Source organism: Pelophylax lessonae (genome assembly GCF_965119305.1).
Source record: "Pelophylax lessonae genome assembly, chromosome: 11".
Classification (NCBI taxonomy): domain Eukaryota; kingdom Metazoa; phylum Chordata; class Amphibia; order Anura; family Ranidae; genus Pelophylax; species Pelophylax lessonae.
The window spans coordinates 33183276-33209356 of record NC_138778.1 but is presented as its reverse complement, the minus strand read 5'-3'; the positions used below and the strand labels follow the sequence as shown (position 1 = coordinate 33209356).

At 45.9% G+C, this 26081-nt stretch overlaps 1 protein-coding gene across 1 annotated transcript in view; it reads left to right on the top strand.

Moving 5' to 3' along the window:
• Window positions 1-15784: 15784 nt before the first annotated feature.
• The window catches only part of MMP24 (matrix metallopeptidase 24), a 165281-nt gene continuing 154984 nt past the window's right edge, over window positions 15785-26081 (top strand). Inside the window, exon 1 of the mRNA XM_082271749.1 lies at window positions 15785-16182. Within this exon, the coding sequence (XP_082127875.1) occupies window positions 16060-16182 (123 nt within the window). The 5' untranslated portion in view covers window positions 15785-16059. The remainder of the gene's footprint in view (window positions 16183-26081) is intronic.

Here is a 26081-nt window from a genome sequence, read left to right as displayed (position 1 = left end):
AAGTGATTCCCTAACAGTGTCAGGAGCTCTGCCAAAGTCTTAGTTGCTGGTTTTTCAGGGAAAAGGAAATCCCTAAGGGTGTCATATGTCCTAGCACCAACCAGTGTCAGAAATACTGCTACTTGCCTATCGTCTGGGATGGCATTTGCCCTGAAATACTGTTCCAGTCTCTCAATCCAGGAACCCCAGGTTGTCTGTTCTCCATCAAATTCACTTAATGTCCCAATCAATGACATTTTCCTGCTGGGCTCTGTGGGTGTTTGTATCCAGCTGACAATCCAGAGTTTCTTTTTTGTTTTTTTTTCTTTCTTTCTTTTCTCACACGGATAGTAACCTTGTAAATCCCATCCTCGTCGCCACTGTTATATTCTCTGTGTTGTGAGAGACACAGGACTCTGGTCTGGAACAACGGATGTTTATTCAGGATTCACTGTACACTACAACATGCATTACAGGACAGCTCTGTATATCAATGCATCTCTTACATGTCTCTAAGATGGCCACTCTGCCCCTTGACCCTTGTCATCACTCCTGGGTGGAGCCAGCCTTAAAGAAACAGTACATGTGAAACCCTTCAGGTATAACAACCCCCCCCTCCTTGTGAAGGCTGTGATTGGACACAGCTGTCACGTGAGCGGGAGGGCCAATCAAAGTGCCCATATCCTGATCTCGTCTTGGCTGCGTCTTGTGATCACAGCCTTCACGGGATCGTGCCGCCGCGCGGCCTCATGGGCGCGGGCAGGCGCTCATTTTGAGGGACGTACAGGAATGTCCACTCAGAATGACGAAACTCCATCCACTCAGAATGAAGGAGGTTAAAGACGGCTGCTGCACTTCTACATTAATGAATATTCAGTGTAACCCTGTTTATACTGTAGGATAATACAGCAGCAACAATGTAAGAAGTTCCACAGCATTTATCAGCTACAGTCAAGGTTATATGTATAAATTTGGATCTATAAAATATATATCAACTGGAGTTGATCAAAATGTTACAAAGTGAAAAATTTTCATCTATCCTACATGAAAGTATAAATTATATGTGTAGCACCCTCTAGTATGAGCTCCTAGTAGAGGCAAAGTAGGAAAATGTACCTGACTCATGTTATAGTCTGGGGGTCCTAATTGGGTCAGGGTTCAATGGAGTTCAGGGCTGGGTGACTTATCCTGGCAGCTCTCCGGTGCCTCCCCCTGATGTCTGGAAGGTTGGAGAATCGTCTAGAATCAGACGGCGGGGTTAGAAGAAGCTAGCATTAATATTTATGGAGCCTCAGCCAAACCGCAGTGGTGGGCTGGCAAGGGGGCAGAGAAAACCCCATAAATGGACACGGGCCAAGCCAACAAGGGGTAGGTGGACGATGGAGCTGCAGTGTTGAGGAGGCTTTTGTTGGCCCTAAGAGGTACCCGCTAGTCTGGGGGTCGGGGGGTGTCCTGCCATGGGTCGGGGTTCGGTTGCTGGAAGGATCCTGTCACTGAAACAAAAGGGAGGAGGCCTTCCTGGAGGCATGGGATAAAAGAGAGGACAGAGTGAGTAATTCAACACTGTTAGGGACTAATAAAGGGGGGGGGAGACTGCCACATGTAGCCAGTCCCCCCTGAAGACAGAGGTGAGCTTAAGTCTTGTCCTTGTCTTGGGATATCTCCAAAGAGTCAGCCGGGGGGCTGGCGAAGATTCAGTCAGGTGGACTGGTGGAGAGAGTCAGGAGGGCTGGTTAAGAGGCAGATGCAGCTGGGTGGGCTAGCATTGTCTGAAGCAAGATGTCCCTGAAGTTATTGTTGCTTTCAAAGGGGCATCCCATAACTTCCTATCCCTATTCAAGTTGTTAACCCCCTAATAAACAACAAAAACAAAGCTACGGACTGTTTGCTGAGTCTGCGTGCCTGAGAAGATTCGGTGTGCCTGGTTGTGCAGGTTTGGGGTTGTCCCTGTTTATCTGCAGCACCTACCTGGCGTGTGCTACGTATACATCATTGCTGCTTAAGTGTTGTATGAATTTTTTTTACATATTCATGAATATATTTTTACACAGTAATTCAGTGATTCTCAACCATATTTAGACTAGGGCCTGGTAAACTCTTCCAAAACCTCCTATTCCCCAACAGTAAACAAAAAAGTTTATAATCCCACAATAAAAGTATCTTGAAAATATGTACTGAAATGCTAAAAGACTCTGGATAGGGTTGGGTGTCACCTTGGGGGAATGGGGATTCTGAAGGGGGTTAAGGCACTCTGCAGTAGACCTGGTGGCCCTGTAGTCAATGAGGTTTGTGGAGGGGGCTGAAGGTAACTGTGTGGTTTATTAGCCTCTTGAGGGAGCTGGGGGGGGGGGGGCTTTTTAGGGGTACTGTGGGGGACTGGAGGGCACTGTGGGAGGTTGGGAGGCACTGTGGGACACTGTTGGATTGACTGGTGGCTCTTCAATAGGCTAAGGGGCTAGCACTGCAGGGATATCAGGAATTTAAAGAAAGGGCACCTAATAGGGATCTAAATCCTTCCACTGTCATTGCAGCCATAAAGAGGAAGTAAACTTCCATCTTTCAATGATCCCTATAGGTAAGCCGCCCGTTTAGGAAATTTTTACTGTACATGCAGCCAGTGACATCACTGGCGCATGCCCTCTGAAGGAATGGCCACCCGTGCCATGCCTTCGGAGCCCCGTGCGTGGGAGTGACGTCATAGCGGCTCCGGCCAGTCACAGATCCGGAGTCTGTGAGCCCGAAGGCGGGTGAAGATGGAAGCTGTCTCCAGCGATGACATCGCATTGCTGGAAGGCTTCATTTTCAGGTAGGTTTCACATAATAGGCTAGTATGTGATGCATACTAGCACATTATGCCTTTGCCTTGCAGGTAAGAGAAAAAAAAGTGAAGTGGTTTACAACCGCTATAAGCTTTATTTAACCCCTTGAAATATCCTATATGTCACTCACTGGCTATTTACTGTGGTAGAGGGACTGCCATGGTATATGCAGTATAATACCTCATTTGCAGTCAAAGCTTAAACATTGCTTGTTGAGGATTTTACTGACAGCATGGATACGGAGATGTGAGCTATGTGTGTTGCAGGACAGATCCCATTGATGATATGGATCCCGGTGAGTGAGGTGTGTGCTGTAGGACAAATCTCATTGGTGAGATGGATACTGGTGAGTGAGGTGTGTGCTGTAGGACAGATCTCATTGGTGAGATGAATATTGGTGAGCTATGTGTGTGCTGTAGGACAGATCTCATTGGTGAGATGAATATTGGTGAGTGAGGTGTGTACTGTAGGACAGATCTCATTGGTGACATGGATATTGGTGAGTGAGGTGTGTGTTGTAGGACAGATCTCATTGGTGAGATGAATATTGGTGAGTGAGGTGTTAGCTGTAGGACAGATCTCATTGGTGACATGGATATTGGTGAGTGAACTGTGTGTTGTAGGACAGATCTCATTGGTGAGATGGATATTGGTGAGTGAACTGTGTGTTGTAGGACAGATCTCATTGGTAAGATGAATATTGGTGAGCTATGTGTGTGCTGTAGGACAGATCTCATTGGTGACATGGATATTGGTGAGTGAGGTGTGTGCTGTAGGACAGATCTCATTGGTGAGATGGATATTGGTGAGTGAGGTGTGTGCTGTAGGACAGATCTCATTGGTGACATGGATATTGGTGAGTGAGGTGTGTGCTGTAGGACAAATCTCATTGGTGAAATGAATAATGGTGAGCGAGGTGTGTACTGTAGGACAAATCTCAATGATTTCATGGATACTGGAGAGTAAAGCCCCGTACACACGTACTGATCGTCGGCCGAACGATCGGCCGTCTTATGTCCAGGGCTGTCGTGTCTGTTGAAAACTGCAAAAGACTGCACACGAATTTTGTCGGCCAACAATAGCTGACTGCAGAAGTGATGTCATGTGATGGTTAACTTTCCTTGTCTTTTTTCTTTTCTGAGCATGCCCAGTCTTGCTAATCTGCTGTCTGTCGGCCGAAATCTGTACTGACTGAGGAACAATCGGCCGTTCTGGTGTTGGCCAACAAAAATTTTAATGCCTGCACGACAGATTCTGTTCGGCCGAAAATGCGCTGTCGGCTGTCGGAAGCATCATACTAACAAGCCTACAATCGGCCGATCGGTCGTCGGCCGAATATTTACGGCCGACAATCGGTACGTGTGTACGGGGCTTAAGGTGTAAATGGGCAGCACAGCGGCTAAATGGTAAGTGCTTTGGCCTAGCAACAGTAGGGTCATTGGTTTAAATCCCAACCACGGCACTACCTATAGGGTGTTTGCATGTTCTCCCTGTGCTTGTGTGGGTTTCCTCATTCTGGTAGGTTATCCAGCTTCCGCCTAAACTGACCTTAGTATGTGTTTGAATGATATGGCTTTAGATTGTAAGCTCCTTGAGGGCAGGGACTAATTTAAATATGCAATATATATATGTAAAGCACTGCATAAATTGTAATAAATGATCTGTAGGTCAGGTCTTGTGCAATGGATACTGTGCTGTATTGCAGATCTCACTTGGGACTTGGGTTCTGGGGGTGAAGCATGTACTGACCTGCAGATCACATTGATTTCATGGATACTGGAGGGGAGGTATATCTGCTGTGGTGCAAATCTTACCCGGGGGGGGGGGGGGGGGGAAGAGGATTTGCAAATTTTGTTGGTACTGTAAATATAGAGGAGTAATGCGTAGAGGGCGCGTAACATTTTTTTTGATTAATTGCTATTTGTCACTGTACATTTGAAAAGGCCACATTTAAGATGAACTCCTGGAACTCTGGGAGATAATCCCTAGTATTATATTTTTTAACAAGGTACCCTTTTGCTTTCCTTTGTTTTTTTTTTTTGTTTTTTTTTTTACATCCCAGTGCTGCTGATCTCCTGCAGCTCCTTTGTCACCGTATGTAAAAGAAATGTAAAAAAAGGAAAAAAAAGAAAAAATATTTTAAATAATTGAAAAAAAAAATTATATTTTTTTTAACAACCTGTCACCTGTCAGTGTCCCTGGTCATCGCCACACCAGTTATATGATGATGCTGTACTGCACTGGTGACAGTATGTAAAAAATAAAAACAAAAGTGAAAAAAAAAATTTTCAAAAAATTGTGACAAAAAATGACAACTTCAAAAACTCACCATTCCTCTTACTAAATACCTTGGGCTGTCTACTTTACAAAAAGGTCATTTGGGGGATATCTGTACTGTCCTGTTTTCCGTTCTCAAGAAATTAGAAAGACGGGTAGTACATTAAGATCGATCGATTTTCAGATACAGTATCTCACAAAAGTGAGTACACCCCTCACATTTTTGTAAATATTTTATTATATCTTTTCATGTGACAACACTGAAGAAATGACACTTTGCTACAATGTAAGGTAGTGAGTGTACAGCTTGTATAACAGTGTCAATTTACTGTCCCCTCAAAATAACTCAACATGCAGCTATTAATGTCTAAACCGCTGGCAACAAAAGTGAGTACACCCCTAAGTGAAAATGTCCAAATTGGGCCCAATTAGCCATTTTTCCTCCCCGGTGTCATGTGACTCATTAGTGTTACAAGGTCTCAGGTGTGAATGGGGCGCAGGTGTGCTAAATTTGGTGTTATCGCTCTCACTCTCTCATACTGGTCACTGGAAGTTCAACATTCTGAAAAAAAGAGTTTGTGCTCTACATAAAGATGGCCTAGGCCAGTGATGGCGAACCTTGGCACCCCAGATGTTTTGGAACTACGTTTCCCATGATGCTCATGAACTCTGCAGTGTATTAGAGCATTATGGGAAATGTAGTTCCAAAACATCTGGGGTGCCAAGGTTCGCCATCACTGGCCTAGGCTTTAGGAAGATTTCCAAGACCCTAAAACTGAGCTGCAGCACAGTGGCCAAGACCATACAGTGATTTAACAGGACAGGTTCCACTCAGAACAGGCCTTGCCATGGTCCACCAAAGAAGTTAAGTGCACGTGCTCAGTGTCACATCCAGAGGTTGTCTTTGGGAAATAGACGTATGAGTGCTGCCAGCATTGCTGCAGAGGTTGAAGGGGTGAGGGGTCAGCCTGTCAGTGCTCAGACCATACGCCGCACCCTGCATCAAATTGGTCTGCATGGCTGTCGTCCCAGAAGGAAGCCTCTTCTAAAGATGATGCAGAAAAAAGCCTGCAAACAGTTTGCTGAAGACAAGCAGACTAAGGACATGGATTACTGGAACCATGTCCTGTGGTCTGATGAGACCAAGATCAATGTAATTGGTTCAGATGATGTCAAGCGTGTTTGGCGGCAACCAGGTGAGGAGTACAAAGACAAGTGTGTCTTGCCTACAGTGAAGCATGGTGGTGGGAGTGTCATGGTCTGGGGCTGCATGAGTGCTGCCGGCACTGGGGAGCTACAGTTCATTAAAGGAACCATGAATGCCAACATGTACTGTGACATACTGAAGCAGAGCATGACCCCCCCTCCCTTCAGAGACTGGGCCGCAGGGCAGTATCCCAACATGATAACGACCCCAAACACACCTCCAAGACAACACTGCCTTGCTAATGAAGCTGAGGGTAAAGGTGATGGAATGCCCAAGCATGACTCCAGACCTAAACCCTATTGAGCATCTGTGGGACATCCTCAAACGGAAGGTGGAGGAGCGCAAGGTCTCTAACATCCACCAGCTCCGTGATATCGTCATGGAGGAGTGGAAGAAGACTCCAGTGGCAACCTCTGAAGCTCTGGTGAACTCCATGCCTAGGAGGGTTAAGGCAGTGCTGGAAAATAATGGTGGCCACACAAAATATTGACACTTTGGGCCCAATTTTGACATTTTCACTTAGGGGTGTACTCACTTTTGTTGCCAGCGGTTTAGACATTAATGGCTGTGTGTTGAGTTATTTTGAGGGGACAGCAAATTTACACTGTTATACAAGCTGTACACTCACTACTTTACATTGTAGCAAAGTGTCATTTCTTCAATGTTATTACATGAAAAGATGTAATAAAATATTTACAAAAATGTGAGGGGTGTACTCACTTTTGTGAGATACTGTATGTATCATAGTTTGTGGACTCTCTAACCTTCCAACAGTCTAAATAATTTACACTGATTTGGGTTATTTTTACTAAAGAAATGTAGCAGAATACATTTTGACCTAAATTTCTGAAGAAAGATTATTTATTTACAAAATTTCATAACATAAACAAAGAAAAACGTGTTTTTTTTCTACATTTTTGGCCTTTTTTCATTTATTTAGCAAAAAGTAAAAATCTCAGTGGTGATTAAATACCAGCAAAAGAAAGCTCCATTTGTGTGAAAAAATTATAAAAAATTAAATATGGGTACAGTGTTGCATGACTGAGCAATTATCATTCAAAGCGTGACAGTGCTGAAAACTGACCAGGGCAGGAAGTGTGTAAAAGTGCCTGGTACTGAAGTGCTTAAAGAGGAGCTCCGCCTCCCAGGAAAAAAAATTAAAGTCAGCAGCTACAAATCCTGTAGCTTCTGACTTTTAACAGCTTGCCGACCGCCGCACGACTATTTACTGCGGTCAGCCCCTCACAGGCAGAGCGACGTAGGTCTACGTCGCTAGCCTGTGAGGGTCTAGGGAGCGAGCGCGCGCCCCCGGAGGCGCGCTCCTGCTCCCGCACGGTCACGGACCCCCCCGCGCGTGTGACCGGCGGACCCCATGTCCGCCGGTCACTCGGCGATCGTCGGTACAGCGGGAGAAAGGCAGGCGGCTAATGTAAACAAGCCGCCTGTCATTCTCCCCTGTGTAGAAACAGTGATCATACGGTTCTACTATGTAGGACCGTTGATCATTGTTCCTACACATCAAGCCACAGCCAATCACAGTTAGAATCACGCCCCTAGGGACACACATAGCCCCTCCCTCACAAAAAAGTTAACCCCTTCACTGCCAGTGTAATTTTACGGTAACAGTGCATATGTATATAGCACTGATTACAATAGAAATGTCACTGGTAACCCCAAAAGTGTCAAAAATGTCAGTCAAGGGTCCGATCTGTCCGCCGCAATGTCGCAGTACCGCAAAAAAAATCGCAGATCGCCGCCATTACACGTTAAAAAAAAAAAGCAACAAAAATGACAAAAATCTTTCCCTTTGTCAGTAAACACGATTACTTTTGCGCAAACCAATAAAAATACGCTTATTGCGATTTTTTTTTTTAGCAAACATATGTAGCAGAAAACAAATTGGCCTAAACTGTTAGAAAATTTAAATTTTTACATTTTTTATTTTGGGAATTTCATATAAAAAAATGTGAAAAATATTGTTATTTTTGCAAAATTTTCGCTCTTTTTTTTTTTTTTGCTGTGAACGGGCCCTAAAGGGAAGCTGCAGATTTTAAAATCTTGGAAATGACTTTTAAAGTGACATCAACACATGACAAGAGATCTTAGTGATTGATTTCACGTATAATTTAATAAGGGGATGGCATTGTAGGATGTCATCTTCATCCTTCCTAGTCTCTGACCCTTCCAGACACCAAGACTGCCCCAGGTCAGCAAGTCCCCATATAACCCAAGGATCAGGATGACAGTCTTGCAGCAGTGGCAGCCCCCCTCTGATAGTTCAGCAGCAGAAGGATGCAGGCTGTCATTCTCATCCTTTCTAGTCTCTGACACCAGGATTGCTCCAGGTCACCGACTCCTCATCTAACTGACGGCCTTGCAGCAATCATCTTTAATCAGATCAGCTGTAACGGCTCCGCTCTCCCTCCTCTAGTGGTCCAGCAGCATTGGAGGAGAGTGTCATGCTTCCTAGTGTACCAGAACTGCTCCAGGTTAGTGTCTCCCCATCAAAGCCTAAGGATCAGGATGACAGCTTTGTAGCAGTGACAGCCCTCCTCCCCTAGTAGTCCAGCAGAAGAGAGAAGCGGGTGGTCATCCTCATCCTTCAACTCATCCAGATACCAGGCCTGCTCCAGGTCAATGACTCATCTCATCTCACCCCAAGGATCAGGATGACAGCCTTTTAGCATTAGCAGCTCCCTCTAGTGGTCCAGAAGCAGAAGGATGCAGGCTATCATCCTCATCCTTCCTAGGGTCTGACACCGGAGCTGCTCCAGGTAAGTGACTGTCCATCTCTGCCCAGGGATCAGGATGACAGCCTTTTAGCAGTAGCAGCCCCCTCTAGTGGTTCAGAAGCAGAAGGATGCAGGCTATCATCCTCATCCTTCCTAGTGTCTGACACCGGGGCTGCTCCAGGTAATTAATTCCCCATCTCTGCCCAGGGATCAGGATGACAGCCTTTCAGCAGTAGCAGCCCCCTCTAGTGGTCCAGAAGCAGAAGAACGCAGGCTATCATCCTCATCCTTCCTAGTGTCTGACACCAGGACTGCTCTAGGTAAGTGATTCCCCATCTCAGCCCAGGGATCAGGATGACAGCCTTTCAGCAGGAACAGACCCCTCTAGTGGTCGAGAAGCAGAAGGATGCGGGCTATCCTCATCATCCTTCCCAGTGTCTGACACCAGGACTGCTCTAGGTAAGTGATTCCCCATCTCAGCCCAGGGATGAGGATGACAGACTTGCAGCATTTACCTTTAAAACCAGATCAGCAGTTTGCAGGCTATCATCCTCATCCTTCAGGTCAGCCATACATTAGGACTGCTCTAGGTCAGTGAATCCTCATCTCACCCCAAGGATCAGGATGACAGCCTTGCAGCAGTAACATCCCCCTCTAGTGGTCCAGAAGCAGAAGAACTCAGGCTTTCATCCCCATCCTTCCTAGAGACCAGGACTGCTCCAGGTCAGTGACTCCCCATCTCTGCCCAGGGATCAGGATGACAGCCTTGCAGCATTCACTTATAAAACCAGATCAGCAGTGACAGCTCCATTCTCTCTACTCTGGTGGTCCAGCAGCAGAAGGATGCAGGCTGTCATCCTCATCCTTCTTAGTCTCTGACATCAGGACTGTTCCAGCTCAATGACTCCCCATCTCACCCATAGGATCGGGATGACAGCCTTGCCAGTGACAGCTCCACTCTCCCTACTCTGGTGGTCCAGCAGCAGAGGGATGCAGGCTGTCATCTTCATCCTTCCTAGTCTGACCCTTCAATTCATTCAGCTGTGACAGCTGCATCTCTCTGCTGCTGGACCCCCAGAGTAGGGAGAGTGGAGCTGTCACTGCTGCAAGGCTGTCATCCCGATCCTATGGGTGAGATGGGGAGTCATTGAGCTGGAACAGTCCTGATGTCAGAGACTAAGAAGGATGAGGATGACAGCCTGCATCCTTCTGCTGTTGGACCACTGGAGGAGGGAGAAGAAGTCTGCCATTTCTACCAGGCTGTCATCCTGATCCTTGAATGAGATGGGGAGTCACTGACCTGGAGCAGTCTGAGTGTATGGATGACTTGACTTGTCAGAGGCTAGGAAGGATGAGAATGACAGCCTGCATGATCCTCCCTGCTGCTACACCACTGGATTGGGGGGGGGGGGTGCAGCTGTCACTGCTAATTTGGGTTTAAAAGTAATTGCTGCAAAGATGTCATCCTGATCCTTGGGGTGAGATGGGTATTCACTGACCCAGAGCAGTCCTAGTGAAGGATGGGGATGACAGTCTGCATCCCTTTGTTGCTGGATCACTGGAGGAGGGGAGCTGTCGTTGCTACAAAGCTGTCATTCTGATCCTTGGGGTGAGATGGGTATTCACTGAGCCAGAGTAGTCCTAGTGAAGGATGAGGATGGTAGTCATCCTCATCCTTCCTAGTCTCTGACATCAGGACTGTTCCAGCTCAATGACTCCCCATCTCACCCATAGGATCGGGATGACAGCCTTGCCAGTGACAGCTCCACTCTCCCTACTCTGGTGGTCCAGCAGCAGAGGGATGCCGGCTGTCATCTTCATCCTTCCTAGTCTGACCCTTCAATTCATTCAGCTGTGACAGCTGCATCTCTCTGCTGCTGGACCCCCAGAGTAGGGAGAGTGGAGCTGTCACTGCTGCAAGGCTGTCATCCCGATCCTATGGGTGAGATGGGGAGTCATTGAGCTGGAACAGTCCTGATGTCAGAGACTAAGAAGGATGAGGATGACAGCCTGCATCCTTCTGCTGTTGGACCACTGGAGGAGGGAGAAGAAGTCTGCCATTTCTACCAGGCTGTCATCCTGATCCTTGAATGAGATGGGGAGTCACTGACCTGGAGCAGTCTGAGTGTATGGATGACTTGACTTGTCAGAGGCTAGGAAGGATGAGAATGACAGCCTGCATGATCCTCCCTGCTGCTACACCACTGGATTGGGGGGGGGGGGTGCAGCTGTCACTGCTAATTTGGGTTTAAAAGTAATTGCTGCAAAGATGTCATCCTGATCCTTGGGGTGAGATGGGTATTCACTGACCCAGAGCAGTCCTAGTGAAGGATGGGGATGACAGTCTGCATCCCTTTGTTGCTGGATCACTGGAGGAGGGGAGCTGTCGTTGCTACAAAGCTGTCATTCTGATCCTTGGGGTGAGATGGGTATTCACTGAGCCAGAGTAGTCCTAGTGAAGGATGAGGATGGTAGTCATCCTCATCCTTCCTAGTCTCTGACATCAGGACTGTTCCAGCTCAATGACTCCCCATCTCACCCATAGGATCGGGATGACAGCCTTGCCAGTGACAGCTCCACTCTCCCTACTCTGGTGGTCCAGCAGCAGAGGGATGCAGGCTGTCATCTTCATCCTTCCTAGTCTGACCCTTCAATTCATTCAGCTGTGACAGCTGCATCTCTCTGCTGCTGGACCCCCAGAGTAGGGAGAGTGGAGCTGTCACTGCTGCAAGGCTGTCATCCCGATCCTATGGGTGAGATGGGGAGTCATTGAGCTGGAACAGTCCTGATGTCAGAGACTAAGAAGGATGAGGATGACAGCCTGCATCCTTCTGCTGTTGGACCACTGGAGGAGGGAGAAGAAGTCTGCCATTTCTACCAGGCTGTCATCCTGATCCTTGAATGAGATGGGGAGTCACTGACCTGGAGCAGTCTGAGTGTATGGATGACTTGACTTGTCAGAGGCTAGGAAGGATGAGAATGACAGCCTGCATGATCCTCCCTGCTGCTACACCACTGGATTGGGGGGGGGGGTGCAGCTGTCACTGCTAATTTGGGTTTAAAAGTAATTGCTGCAAAGATGTCATCCTGATCCTTGGGGTGAGATGGGTATTCACTGACCCAGAGCAGTCCTAGTGAAGGATGGGGATGACAGTCTGCATCCCTTTGTTGCTGGATCACTGGAGGAGGGGAGCTGTCGTTGCTACAAAGCTGTCATTCTGATCCTTGGGGTGAGATGGGTATTCACTGAGCCAGAGTAGTCCTAGTGAAGGATGAGGATGGTAGTCATCCTCATCCTTCCTAGTCTCTGACATCAGGACTGTTCCAGCTCAATGACTCCCCATCTCACCCATAGGATCGGGATGACAGCCTTGCCAGTGACAGCTCCACTCTCCCTACTCTGGTGGTCCAGCAGCAGAGGGATGCCGGCTGTCATCTTCATCCTTCCTAGTCTGACCCTTCAATTCATTCAGCTGTGAAAGCTGCATCTCTGTGCTGCTGGACCCCCAGAGTAGGGAGAGTGGAGCTGTCACTGCTGCAAGGCTGTCATCCCGATCCTATGGGTGAGATGGGGAGTCATTGAGCTGGAACAGTCCTGATGTCAGAGACTAAGAAGGATGAGGATGACAGCCTGCATCCTTCTGCTGTTGGACCACTGGAGGAGGGAGAAGAAGTCTGCCATTTCTACCAGGCTGTCATCCTGATCCTTGAATGAGATGGGGAGTCACTGACCTGGAGCAGTCTGAGTGTATGGATGACTTGACTTGTCAGAGGCTAGGAAGGATGAGAATGACAGCCTGCATGATCCTCCCTGCTGCTACACCACTGGATTGGGGGGGGGGGGGTGCAGCTGTCACTGCTAATTTGGGTTTAAAAGTAATTGCTGCAAAGATGTCATCCTGATCCTTGGGGTGAGATGGGTATTCACTGACCCAGAGCAGTCCTGGTGAAGGATGGGGATGACAGTCTGCATCCCTTTGTTGCTGGATCACTGGAGGAGGGGAGCTGTCATTGCTACAAAGCTGTCATTCTGATCCTTGGGGTGAGATGGGTATTCACTGAGCCAGAGTAGTCCTAGTGAAGGATGAGGATGGTAGTCATCCTCATCCTTCCTAGTCTCTGACATCAGGACTGTTCCAGCTCAATGACTCCCCATCTCACCCATAGGATCGGGATGACAGCCTTGCCAGTGACAGCTCCACTCTCCCTACTCTGGTGGTCCAGCAGCAGAGGGATGCCGGCTGTCATCTTCATCCTTCCTAGTCTGACCCTTCAATTCATTCAGCTGTGAAAGCTGCATCTCTCTGCTGCTGGACCCCCAGAGTAGGGAGAGTGGAGCTGTCACTGCTGCAAGGCTGTCATCCCGATCCTATGGGTGAGATGGGGAGTCATTGAGCTGGAACAGTCCTGATGTCAGAGACTAAGAAGGATGAGGATGACAGCCTGCATCCTTCTGCTGTTGGACCACTGGAGGAGGGAGAAGAAGTCTGCCATTTCTACCAGGCTGTCATCCTGATCCTTGAATGAGATGGGGAGTCACTGACCTGGAGCAGTCTGAGTGTATGGATGACTTGACTTGTCAGAGGCTAGGAAGGATGAGAATGACAGCCTGCATGATCCTCCCTGCTGCTACACCACTGGATTGGGGGGGGGGGGTGCAGCTGTCACTGCTAATTTGGGTTTAAAAGTAATTGCTGCAAAGATGTCATCCTGATCCTTGGGGTGAGATGGGTATTCACTGACCCAGAGCAGTCCTGGTGAAGGATGGGGATGACAGTCTGCATCCCTTTGTTGCTGGATCACTGGAGGAGGGGAGCTGTCATTGCTACAAAGCTGTCATTCTGATCCCTGGGGCTAAATGGGGAGTCACTGACCTGGAGAAGTCCTGATGTCTGGATGGAATGAAGATGCAAAGACTAGGAAGGATGAGGATGACAGCCCTGCACCCCTCTGCTGATGGACCATTGGAGAAGGGGAGCTGTCACTGCTGATCTGGTTTAAAAGGTGAATTCTGCAAGGCTGTCATCCTTATCCTTGGGGAGAGATGGGGAGTTGCAGTCCTGGTGTCTGGATTACATGAAGGATGAAGATGACAGCCTGCATCCCTCTGCTACTGGACCACCAAAGTAAGGGGGGTGCACCTGGGACTGCTGCTAAGCTGTCATCCTGATACCTGGGCAGAGATGGGCAGTCACTGACCTGGGGCAGTCCTGGTATCAGACACTAGGAAGGATGAGGATGACAGCCTGCATCCAGGACTGCAGTAACATTCCCCCCTCTAGTGGTCCAGCAGCAGAGGGATGAAGACTGTCATCCTCCATGTAATCCAGACATCAGGACTGCTCCAGGTCAGTGAATCCCCATCTCACCCCAAGGATCAGGATGACAGCTTTGTAGCAGTGACATGTCACCAGCAGCAGAGGGATCATGCAGGCTGTTATCCTCATCCTTGGGGTGAGATGGGGAGTCACTGACCTGGAGCAATCCTGGTATCAGACACTAGGAAGGATGAGGATGACAGCCTGCATCCAGGACTTCTCCAGGTCAGTGACTCCCCATCTCTGCCCAGGGATCAGGATGACAGCCTTGCAGCACTGGATGACAGCTCCACTTCTCCAGTGGTCAGTAGCAGAGGGATGCAGGCTGTCATCCTCATCCTTCCTAGTCTCAGTCTCAAGATTGCTCCAGGTCAATGACTCCTCGTCTCATCTCAAGGATCAGGATGACAGCTTTGTAGCAGTGACAGGTATCATGCAGGCTGTTATCCTCATCCTTGGGGTGAGATGGGGAGTCACTGACCTGGAGCAGTCCTAATGCCCTGATGACTTGAAGGTTCAAAGACTAAAAAAGGATGAGGATGACAGCCTGCATCCAGGACTGCTGCAGGTCAGTATCTCCCAATATCTGCCCAGGGATCAGTATGACAGCCTTACAACAATCACCTTTAAAATCAGATCAACAGAGACAGCTCCACTTCTCCAGTGGTCAGTAGCAGAGGGATGCAGGCTGTCATCCTCATCCTTGGGGTGAGATGGGGAGTCACTGACCTGGAGAAGTCCTGATGTCTGGATAACCTGAAGGTTCAAAGACTAGGAAGGATGAGGATGACAGCCCTGCACCCCTCTGCTGATGGACCATTGGAGAAGGGGAGCTGTCACTGCTGATCTGGTTAAAAAGCTGAATCCTGCAAGGCTGTCATCCTTATCCTTCGGCAGAGATGGGGAGTCACTGACCTGGAGCAGTCCTGGTTTCAGACACTAGGAAGGATAAGGATGACAGCCTTGCAGGATTCAGCTTTTTAACCAGATCAGCAGTGACAGCTCCCCTTCTCCAATGGTCCATCAGCAGAGGGGTGCAGGGCTGTCATCCTCATCCTTCCTAGTCTTTGAACCTTCAGGTTATCCAGACATCAGGACTTCTCCAGGTCAGTGACTCCCCATCTCTCCCCAAGGATAAGGATGACAGCCTTGCAGCATTCACCTTTAAAACCAGATCAGCAGTGACAGCTCCACTCTCCCTCCTCTGGTGGTCCAGCAGTAGAAATATCCTGCAGGCTGTCATCCTCATCCTTCCTAGCCTCTGACACCTGGACTGTTCCAGGTCAGTTTCCCCCCAGGGATGAGGATGACATCCCGCTCCCCCCCCTCCTCCTCCTCCAGTGGTCCAGGCTGGGTATCTTCCTCTCCTCCTGCATCCTTCCATTGGCCCCGCCCCCTCTCTCTCCCATTGGCCGGCACGCAGTGACTCCTCTCCTGTTACTAAGGCTCCATCCTCCTGTCTGTACTATAGGGAGGGAGCGGTGTAATGTGATCCCTCCCCCCTCCTCCCCGCTCATTGTCCCGGGGATGGGCCCCTCACCTGGCCGCCCGCCGATCTTCTCTCCCGGAGTGTGATGTGTTCAGGATAGCGGCCCCCCCCTCACCCCATCCTCATCCTCCCCCCATAGAGAAGAGCCCCCTACTGGCAGGGGGGGGCCGTGCCTTCCTCGCTCTGGGTGTGCCATGAAGCCCATGTAGGAGCCGCCGCTGCCCGCAGAGCCTCCGTGATGGCTGGGACTGCTGGCCCCCGGAGAGGAAGATGTGATGTGCTGGGGCTGTGTATCCGGACCTGTGTTCTACACTTCATGGTGGGGGCTGTGTGCGGGGAGGAGAGGACCTTCATTGTGGAGGTAGGTCATGGTTCAACCCCCCCCCACCCCAAATATATTCTGTACCCCCCCCCCAAACCCCATCCATGCAACTCCATACACCCCCCCCCATATACATTCTGTACCCCCCCAAACCCCATCCATACCCCCCCATAATATACAGCCTGCACCCCCCAACCCCCATCCATGCAACTCCATACACCCCCCCCCAATACATTCTGTACCCCCCCAAACCCCATCCATACAACTCCATACACCCCCCCCCCAAATACATTCTGCACACCCCAACCCAACCCCCCATCCATACACCCCCCCCCATAATATACAGCCTGCACCCCCCCAACCCCCATCCATACAACTCCATACACCCCCCCAACCCCATATACAGCCTGCACCCCCCAACCCCCATCCATACAACTCCATACACCCCCCCCCCAAATACATTCTGCACACCCCAACCCAACCCCCCATCCATACACCCCCCCCCATAATATACAGCCTGCACCCCCCCAACCCCCATCCATACAACTCCATACACCCCCCCAACCCCATATACAGCCTGCACCCCCCAACCCCCATCCATACAACTCCATACACCCCCCCCCATATACAGCCTGCACCCCCCAACCCCCATCCATACAACTCCATACACCCTCCAACCCCATATACATTCTGCACCCCCCAACCCCCATCCATACAACTCCATACACCCCCCCCCCCCATATACATTCTGCACCCCCCCAACCCCATATACAGCCTGCACCCCCCAACCCCCAACCCCCATTCATACAACTCCATACATCCCATATACATTCTGCACCCCCCAACCACCATCCATCCAACTCCATACACCCCCATATACAGCCTGAACCCCCCCATCCATACAACTCCATACACCCCCCCCATATACAGCCTGCACCCCCCCACTATTACATCTCCGCATGGGGGGGGGGTGCATAGTCCCATACACATCTTGCACCCCCCCATCTATATAACTCCATACACCCCCCCCATACACATCCTTCACCCCCCCAATCCATACAACTCCATACACCCCCCTATATATCCCCCCACTATCACATCTCTGCATGTGGGGGGGGGGGGGTGCATAGTCCCATAAACAACCTGCACCCACCCCCCCCTATACACATCCTTCACCCCCCCCCTCTCCCATAGAACTCCATACACCCAATCACTTCCCTGCATGGGGGGGTGCATAGTCCCATAGACATCCTGCACCCCCCCCATAAACATCCTGCACCCCCCCCCCATAAACATCCTGCACCCACCCCTCATCCATACAACTCCATGCACCCCCCCTATACACATCCTTCACCCCCCCCCCATCCATACACATCCTGCACCCCCCAAAAAAACATCCTGCACCCACCCCTCATCCATACAACTCCATGCACCCCCCCTATACACATCCTTCACCCCCCCCCATCCATACACATCCTGCACCCCCCAAAAAAACATCCTTCACCCACCCCTCATCCATACAACTCCATACACCCCCCCCTATACACACACCCTTCACCCCCCATCCATACACATCCTGCACCCCCCAACATACAACTCCATTCACCCCCCCCCCCTCATCCATACAATACCAATACACCCCCCACACGATCTTATCCCTGCATGGGGAGTGCATAGTCCCATAGACATCCTGCACCCTCCTATACACATACTTCACCACCTGCACCCCCTCATAAACATCCTGCACCCCCCAATACACATCCTGCATCCCCTCCATAAACATCCTGCACCCCCCCCCCCAATACACATCCTGCACTCCCCAATACACATATTGCACCCTCCTATACACATCCTGTACCCCCCCATAAACATCCTGGACCCCCCATACACATCCTGAATCCCCCCAATACACATCATGCACCCCCATAAACATCCTGCATCCCCCCATAAACATTCTGCACCCCCATAAACATCCTGCACCTCCAATACACATCCTGCACCCTCCCCCCATAAACATCATGCACCCCCCATACACATCCTGCTCCCCCTCAATACACATCCTGCACTCCCCATAAACATCCTGCACCCCCCAATACACATCCTGCACCCTCCCCCCATAAACATCCTGCACCCCCCATACACATCCTTCTCCCCCTCAATACACATCCTGCACTCCCCATAAACATCCTGCACCCCCCAATACACATCCTGCACCCTCCCCCATAAACATCCTGCACCCCCCATACACATCCTTCTCCCCCTCAATACACATCCTGCACTCCCCATAAACATCCTGCACCCCCCAATACACATCCTGCACCCTCCCCCCATAAACATCCTGCACCCCCCATACACATCCTTCTCCCCCTCAATACACATCCTGCACTCCCCATAAACATCCTGCACCCCCCAATACACATCCTGCACCCTCCCCCATAAACATCCTGCACCCCCCATACACATCCTTCTCCCCCTCAATACACATCCTGCACTCCCCATAAACATCCTGCACCCCCCAATACACATCCTGCACCCTCCCCCCATAAACATCCTGCACCCCCCATACACATCCTTCTCCCCCTCAATACACATCCTGCACTCCCCATAAACATCCTGCACCCCCCAATACACATCCTGCACCCTCCCCCCATAAACATCCTGCACCCCCAATACACATCCTTCTCCCCCTCAATACACATCCTGCACCCCCCCCCATAACCATCCTGAACCCCCAATACACATCCTGCACCCCCCTATCCATACACATCCTGCATCCCCCCATACCTGCCAGTGCCGGCCGGCTGGCTGTGTATTGTCTCCTAGGCCTGCAGTCTGGCGCCCCCCCCCCTCCCAGTACAAGGCTGGCCTGGGCCCAGCATCTCTACTGTGTGCTGGAAACCCTGCGCCCCCGGGGGGCCTCATCCACACACACCTGGGGGGTCCGCACCCACACTCCTCACTGCCGTCACCTGCTGACACCTCTTATTCACCATTTCCATCCCAGAGATTCCTTTTTGTTTTTTACATGCCATCAGATTCACAAAAAACTCTGGCAAGACATATCGACCAATCAGCTGTTGGCTCTTATTAAATTAGGGCAGTCAGAATGGGAAATGGATGTTGGTTGGTTGCTGGGGGTGACTGGATTTCGCCTATCGCTTTTCAGTTGAGTTACATAAAACATACGTTAGCGGCATGTCATTCTTATACTGTATGTGCATTATTAATATGGATAATCATTAATATATTTAGAATATTAGTATTTATAGTATTATTGATATTTAAATGTAGTAATATTTCAATATTATTGGTATTCATAGTAGGGGTAGGTATAATATTAATATTTAAAATATTAGCATTTATATTAATATTTATTGTATTATTATTTATCATATTAGTAATTAGTGTATTAGTGTTCAAAGTTATCATTGGAATATTGGTATTCATAGTATGGGTATTTATAATAATATTTATAATATTTATATTAATATTTATAATATTATTATTAATATTTATATTTAGTATGTATAATATTATTATTATTTATATTAGTATTTATAATATAAATATATATTATATTAGTATTTATAATATTTATAATATTTATATTAGTATCTATAATATTATTATTAATATTTATATTAGTATGTATAATATTATTATTATTTATATTAGTATTTATAATATAAATATATATTATATTAATATTTATAATAATATTATTAATATTTATATTAGTATGTATAATATTATTATTATTTATATTAGTATTTATAATATAAATATATATTATATTAGTATTTATAATATTTATAATATTTATATTAGTATGTATAATATTATTATTAATATTTATATTAGTATGTATAATATTATTATTTATATTAGTATTTATAATATAAATATATATTATATTAGTATTTATAATATTTATAATATTTATATTAGTATGTATAATATTATTATTAATATTTATATTAGTATGTATAATATTATTATTATTTATATTAGTATTTATAATATAAATATTTATTATATTAGTATTTATAATATTAATATTTATATTACTATTTTTATTGTTTTGATATTTATCTTTTTAGTATTTATAATATTAGCCTTCCTATTATTAGTATTCACAGCATGGGTATTTATAATATTTATATTTATAATCATATTTATATTAGTATTTATAATATTAGTACCTTTATTAGTGTTTATAATATTAGTATTCATTTGATTAATATTTAAAATATTAGTATTTATAGTATTAGTGTTTATATTATTAATATGTATATTAGTATGTGTAATATTATTATTTATAGTATTAGTATTCATAGTATTTAAAGGGGATGTTTCAAGCTGGCCATATACTATACAATCAGATTGTACAATCTCTGTACAGTGTCCTTTAGATGTAATTTGAGGACAAGCCTAAACAATCCATTCAATTTGTATCCCATCAGACAGGCCCATGTTCTACATAGTAGATAGTAGATCAAAAAGAGATTGTACAATCAGATTGTATAGTGTATGGTCAGATTAAGGATATAAATACAGTATACAGGGAGCCCCTGCTGCTGACTTGTTTTTGTTTTTAAAGCTGCAGGCTTTGCTGCCTAATAATCAGGAATCTGCATCTTTAAAGATGAAATCTGCAATGGCAGCTCCCATTTCTGTGTCTTCACAGGATCCCTTTAAATGCAGACTCCTTGTATTAGGTAATGCTGAATTGTGATTGGTAAATCTGGCGATAATCGGTAATCAGAGGACATAAAGGGCGTTTTCTGGTGTAAAAAATGCACATAAATGATTCACTCTTCCATTGTTATTATTATCAGATCTAATACTAATACTTCTCATTACTAATATCTATTCTATATCCTAGACTTTACCCCAAACATAGGGATAGATCTAATCTGGGTGTCCTAGAATAAATACCTAATATAACAGCAATAATAGTAATAATATTTTTACTATATTTATTGTATTATAATGTTGTTATTATTAGCAGCAACAACAACAATAATAATAATATAATAAATAACAATAATATTTTATTTATTTCATTGCAAACCACAAACAAACAAGAAAGAAATGATAATTATTTGTAATAAATGAACTGATCCATTATACATTTTTTTTTTTTTTTTGGTTTTGTGGTTTTTGCATTGGTTAATAAAAAAATATATATATCATTTTTAATTATATAATAATAATAATTAATATTATTATTGGTAGTAGTAAAAATCTTGTTGTTGTTAATAATAATAATAATAATAATAATAATAATAATAAATTAAAATAACAACAACAACAATAATATGATTTTTTACTACTACTACTACCACTAATAATGATAATAATAATAATAATAATAATAATTATTATTATTTATATTATTTGTAGTAGTAAAAATACTATTGTTGTTGTTATTAATAATAATAATAAATTAAAATAACAACAACAATAATAATAATAAGATTTTTACTACTACTACCACTAACAATGATAATAATAATAATAATACTAATTATTATTCATATTATTTGTAGTAGTAAAAATACTATTGTTGTTGTTATTAATAATAATAATAAATTAAAATAACAACGACAACAACAATAATACGATTTTACTACTACCACCACCACTAATAATAAAACTATTTTTATTATTATTATTACTATTAATATTATTATTAGTGGTAGTAATAAAAAATGTATTGTTGTTGTTTTATTTTTTATTATTATTATTATTAATAACAACAACAATAATACATTTTTTTTTACTACTACTAATAATATTATTATTATAAGTAGTAGTAGTAGTAGTAAAAAACGTGTTGTTGTTATTATTAATAATAATAAATAAAATAACAACAATAATATAATTTTTACTACCACTAATACAATTAATAATAATAAGAATATTTTTTTATTATTAAAAAGACAAAGAGTTCCTGCGAGCTACCTCTCAATATTAGATTTTTAAAATGCCGCAAACACCTCACTTCTCATAAAAAGTGTGAATAATCTAAAATATAAAAATGTGTTGCGCAGAATAAAAATCTATAAAATATGACATATTTTATAGATTTTTATTCTGCGCAACACATTTTTATATTTTAGATTTTTTTTTTATTACTACTACCACTGCTACAACTACTACTACTAATTATTAATATTATATTATTGTTGTTATTATTATCCCTACTACTACTATTATTATTATTAATATTATTATTATTATTCATAGTAGTAAAAATCATATTATTGTTGTTGATTATTATTATTATCACTACTTCTACTAACATTATTATTATTATTAGTAGTAGTAGTAAAAATCATATTATTGTTATTATTAACAAAAATAACAACAACAATAATAAGATTTTTACTACTACTAATATTATTATTATTAGTAGTAGTAAAAAACATGCTGTTGTTGTTATTATTAATAATTATAAATAAAATAACAACAATAATACAATTTTTACTACTACTACTACCACTAATGCAATTAACAATAATAATAATAATAATAATAATAATATTTTTTTTATTATTACTACTACCACTACTACTACAACTACTACTACTACTACTACTAATTATTATTATTATATTATTGTTGTTATTATTATTATTATTATTATCACTACTACTACTACTATTATTATTAATATTATTATTATTCGTAGTAGTAAAAATCGTATTATTGTTGTTGATTATTATTATTATCACTACTTCTACTAACATTATTATTAGTAGTAGTAATAAAAATCATATTATTGTTGCTGTTATTATTAACAAAAATAACAACAACAATAATAAGATTTTTACTACTACTACTATTATTATTGTATTGTTATAGATTGCTATATTATTATTTTAGGTAATGACTCTAGGTCTAGGACATCCAGATTAAATTGTGGATATATTAATAATGTATTAGGAGTTGTTGTTTTTTATTGGACTCTGGATGATCCCAATATTGTTTGTATACTATTTATAAAAATTGGACCCGCCTTAACGGTTCCAAGTTTTATGTTTTTTTATTTTGTATATTATTATATGTAAAGGATATGATGTTATTTTTTTTGTAAAATAATATATAAAAATGATATTGTATATTATTAATATAATTAGTAGTGGTGAAGGTAGAAAGCCCATCCTTGCTCCAAAACCTCCAGCGCTATCCCTGTGGAAATTCTTTTCTTTGGGTTTTTCAGGGATGGAGATGCCGGATATGATTTTTATTAGAGGTGAATATTTCTCACCCCATTCGGGTGAGCCCCCCCTCCCCTCCCCCCATAGAGGAGGGTGTTTGTCTTGTTCCTCCATGTATATAATGGGATGAGGACACGTGACGTATTCTTTGGGTTCTCGGTGACAATGGGGATCGGCCTGGAGCTGCACAGCTGATGTTCCTGGGATGTGTGGCATAGAAATGTGCGGTCCAGGCGGTGATGATGGCACGGCGTGTGCCAGGATGAATTGCGTACACTGGATCCTACGTGATGGAGCGTGGTTTGTTTGGCTGTACGGTGGTGGCTTGGTGAAGGGATTTGGCTTTCCGGGGGGAACGGTGACGAATATTTCTGGAGCCGGATCTAGGTGACAGATTGTAGGGAGGAAAATAAAAATAAAAGTGCACTCCGGACCTACAGGATAGGGAGAAGGCTTTACCAAAAATAGATATTCCAACAGACGATGTATAAATAGACGGAAGCAGGAGCAGGGAAGGAGGAGGAGATCTGATTGGCTGAGAGCAGCGATTGTCACGGATCAGCATCATTTGTTGCTAGACAAGCATTCGGCGTTGGGGAGAATGTGCTATAACGAGTCCTTGTTGTTGTTGAGCAAAATAAATGATCATTCAGTCACATTGTTTGTAATCCCCCAGCACGGCACGCCGGGTTCAAGTCCACACCTGCACAGGTGTACCGACTCCTCTCCTGTACTGACAATTCTCACTGCAGGCTGTGAACTACACACAGTGTGCATTAGAAGCTGCAATAAGTCAGATAGAGCCCTTCATCCCTGCCCCACCCTTTCATCCCTGCCCCATCCCTTCATCCCTGCCTCACTCCTTCATCCCTGCCTCACTCCTTTATCCCTGCCCCACCCCTTCATCCCTGCCTCAATCCTTTATCCCTGCCATACTCCTTCATCCCTGTCCCACCCCTTCATCCCTGCCCCACCCCTTCATCCCTGCCCCACCCCTTCATCCCTGCCCCACGCCTTCATCCCTGCCCCACGCCTTCATCCCTGCCCCACCCCTTCATCCCTGCCTCAATCCTTCATCCCTGCCTCAATCCTTTATCCCTGCCCTACTCCTTCATCCCTGTCCCACCCCTTCATCCCTGCCCCACCCCTTCATCCCTGCCCTACCACTTCATGCCTGCCCCACCCCTTCATCCCTGTCCTACCCCTTCATCCCTGTCCTACCCCTTCATCCCTGTCCTACCCCTTCATCCCTGCCCCACCCCTTCATCCCTGTCCTACCCCTTCATCCCTGCCCCACCCCTTCATCCCTGCCCCACCCCTTCATCCCTGTCCTACCCCTTTATCCCTGTCCTACTCCTTCATCCCTGTCCTACCCCTTCATCCCTGCCCCACCCCTTCATCCCTGTCCTACCCCTTCATCCCTGCCCCACCCCTTCATCCCTGCCCCACCCCTTCATCCCTGCCCCTCGCCTTCATCCCTGCCCCACCCCTTCATCCCTGTCCTACCCCTTCATCCCTGTCCTACCCCTTCATCCCTGCCCTACCCCTTCATCCCTGCCCCACCCCTTTATCCCTGTCCTACCCCTTCATCCCTGCCCCACCCCTTCATCCCTGCCCCTCGCCTTCATCCCTGCCCCACCCCTTCATCCCTGCCCCACCCCTTCATCCCTGCCCCATCCCTTCATCCCTGCCCCACGTCTTTATCCCTGCCCCATCCCTTCATCCCTGCCCCTTCCCTTCATCCCTGCCCCTTCCCTTCATCCCTGCCCCATCCCTTCATCCCTGCCTCACCCCTTCATCCCTGCCTTACCCCTTCATCCCCGCCCCATCCCTTCATCCCTGCCCCTCGCCTTCATCCCTGCCCTACCCCTTCATCCCTGTCCCACCCCTTCATCCCCGCCCCACCCCTTCATCCCTACCCTACTCCTTCATCCCCGCCCCACGCCTTCATCCCTGCCCCATCCCTTCATCCCTGCCTCAATCCTTCATCCCTGTCTCAATCCTTCATCCCTGCCTCAATCCTTTATCCCAGCCTCACTCCTTCATCTCTGTCCCACCCCTTCATCCCCACCCTACCCCTTCATCCCCACCCTACCCCTTCATCCCCGCCCTACTCCTTCATCCCTGCCCTACCCCTTCATCTCTGCCCCACCCCTTCATCCCTGCCCCACGCCTTCATCCCTGCACTACCCCTTCATCCCTGCCCCACCCCTTCATCCCTGCCCTACCCCTTCATCCCTGCCCCATCCCTTCATCCCTGCCCCACCCCTTCATCCCTGCCTCATCCCCTTCATCCCCGCCTCATCCCTTCATCCCTGCCCCATCCTTTCATCCCCGCCCTACCCCTTCATCCCTGCCCCACCCCTTCATCCCTGCCTTATCCCCTTCATCCCTGCCCCATCCCCTTCATCCCTGCCCCATCCCCTTCATCCCTGCCCCACCCCTTCATCCCTGCCCTACCCCTTCATCCCTGTCCCACCCCTTCATCCCTGCCCCACCCCTTCATCCCTGCCTCACCTCTTCATCCCTGCCCCACCCCTTCATCCCTGCCCCACCCCTTATCCCTGTCCCACCCCTTTCATTCATTGAATCTCTGTACTTTTAGCCTTGGTCTGCATGCAAATGAACGCCCACACCTCCAGACTGACTTTCACACATTTGATATTTGCATAACTCCTCCTAAGGGCCATACCACTGCTTGCATCAATGCAG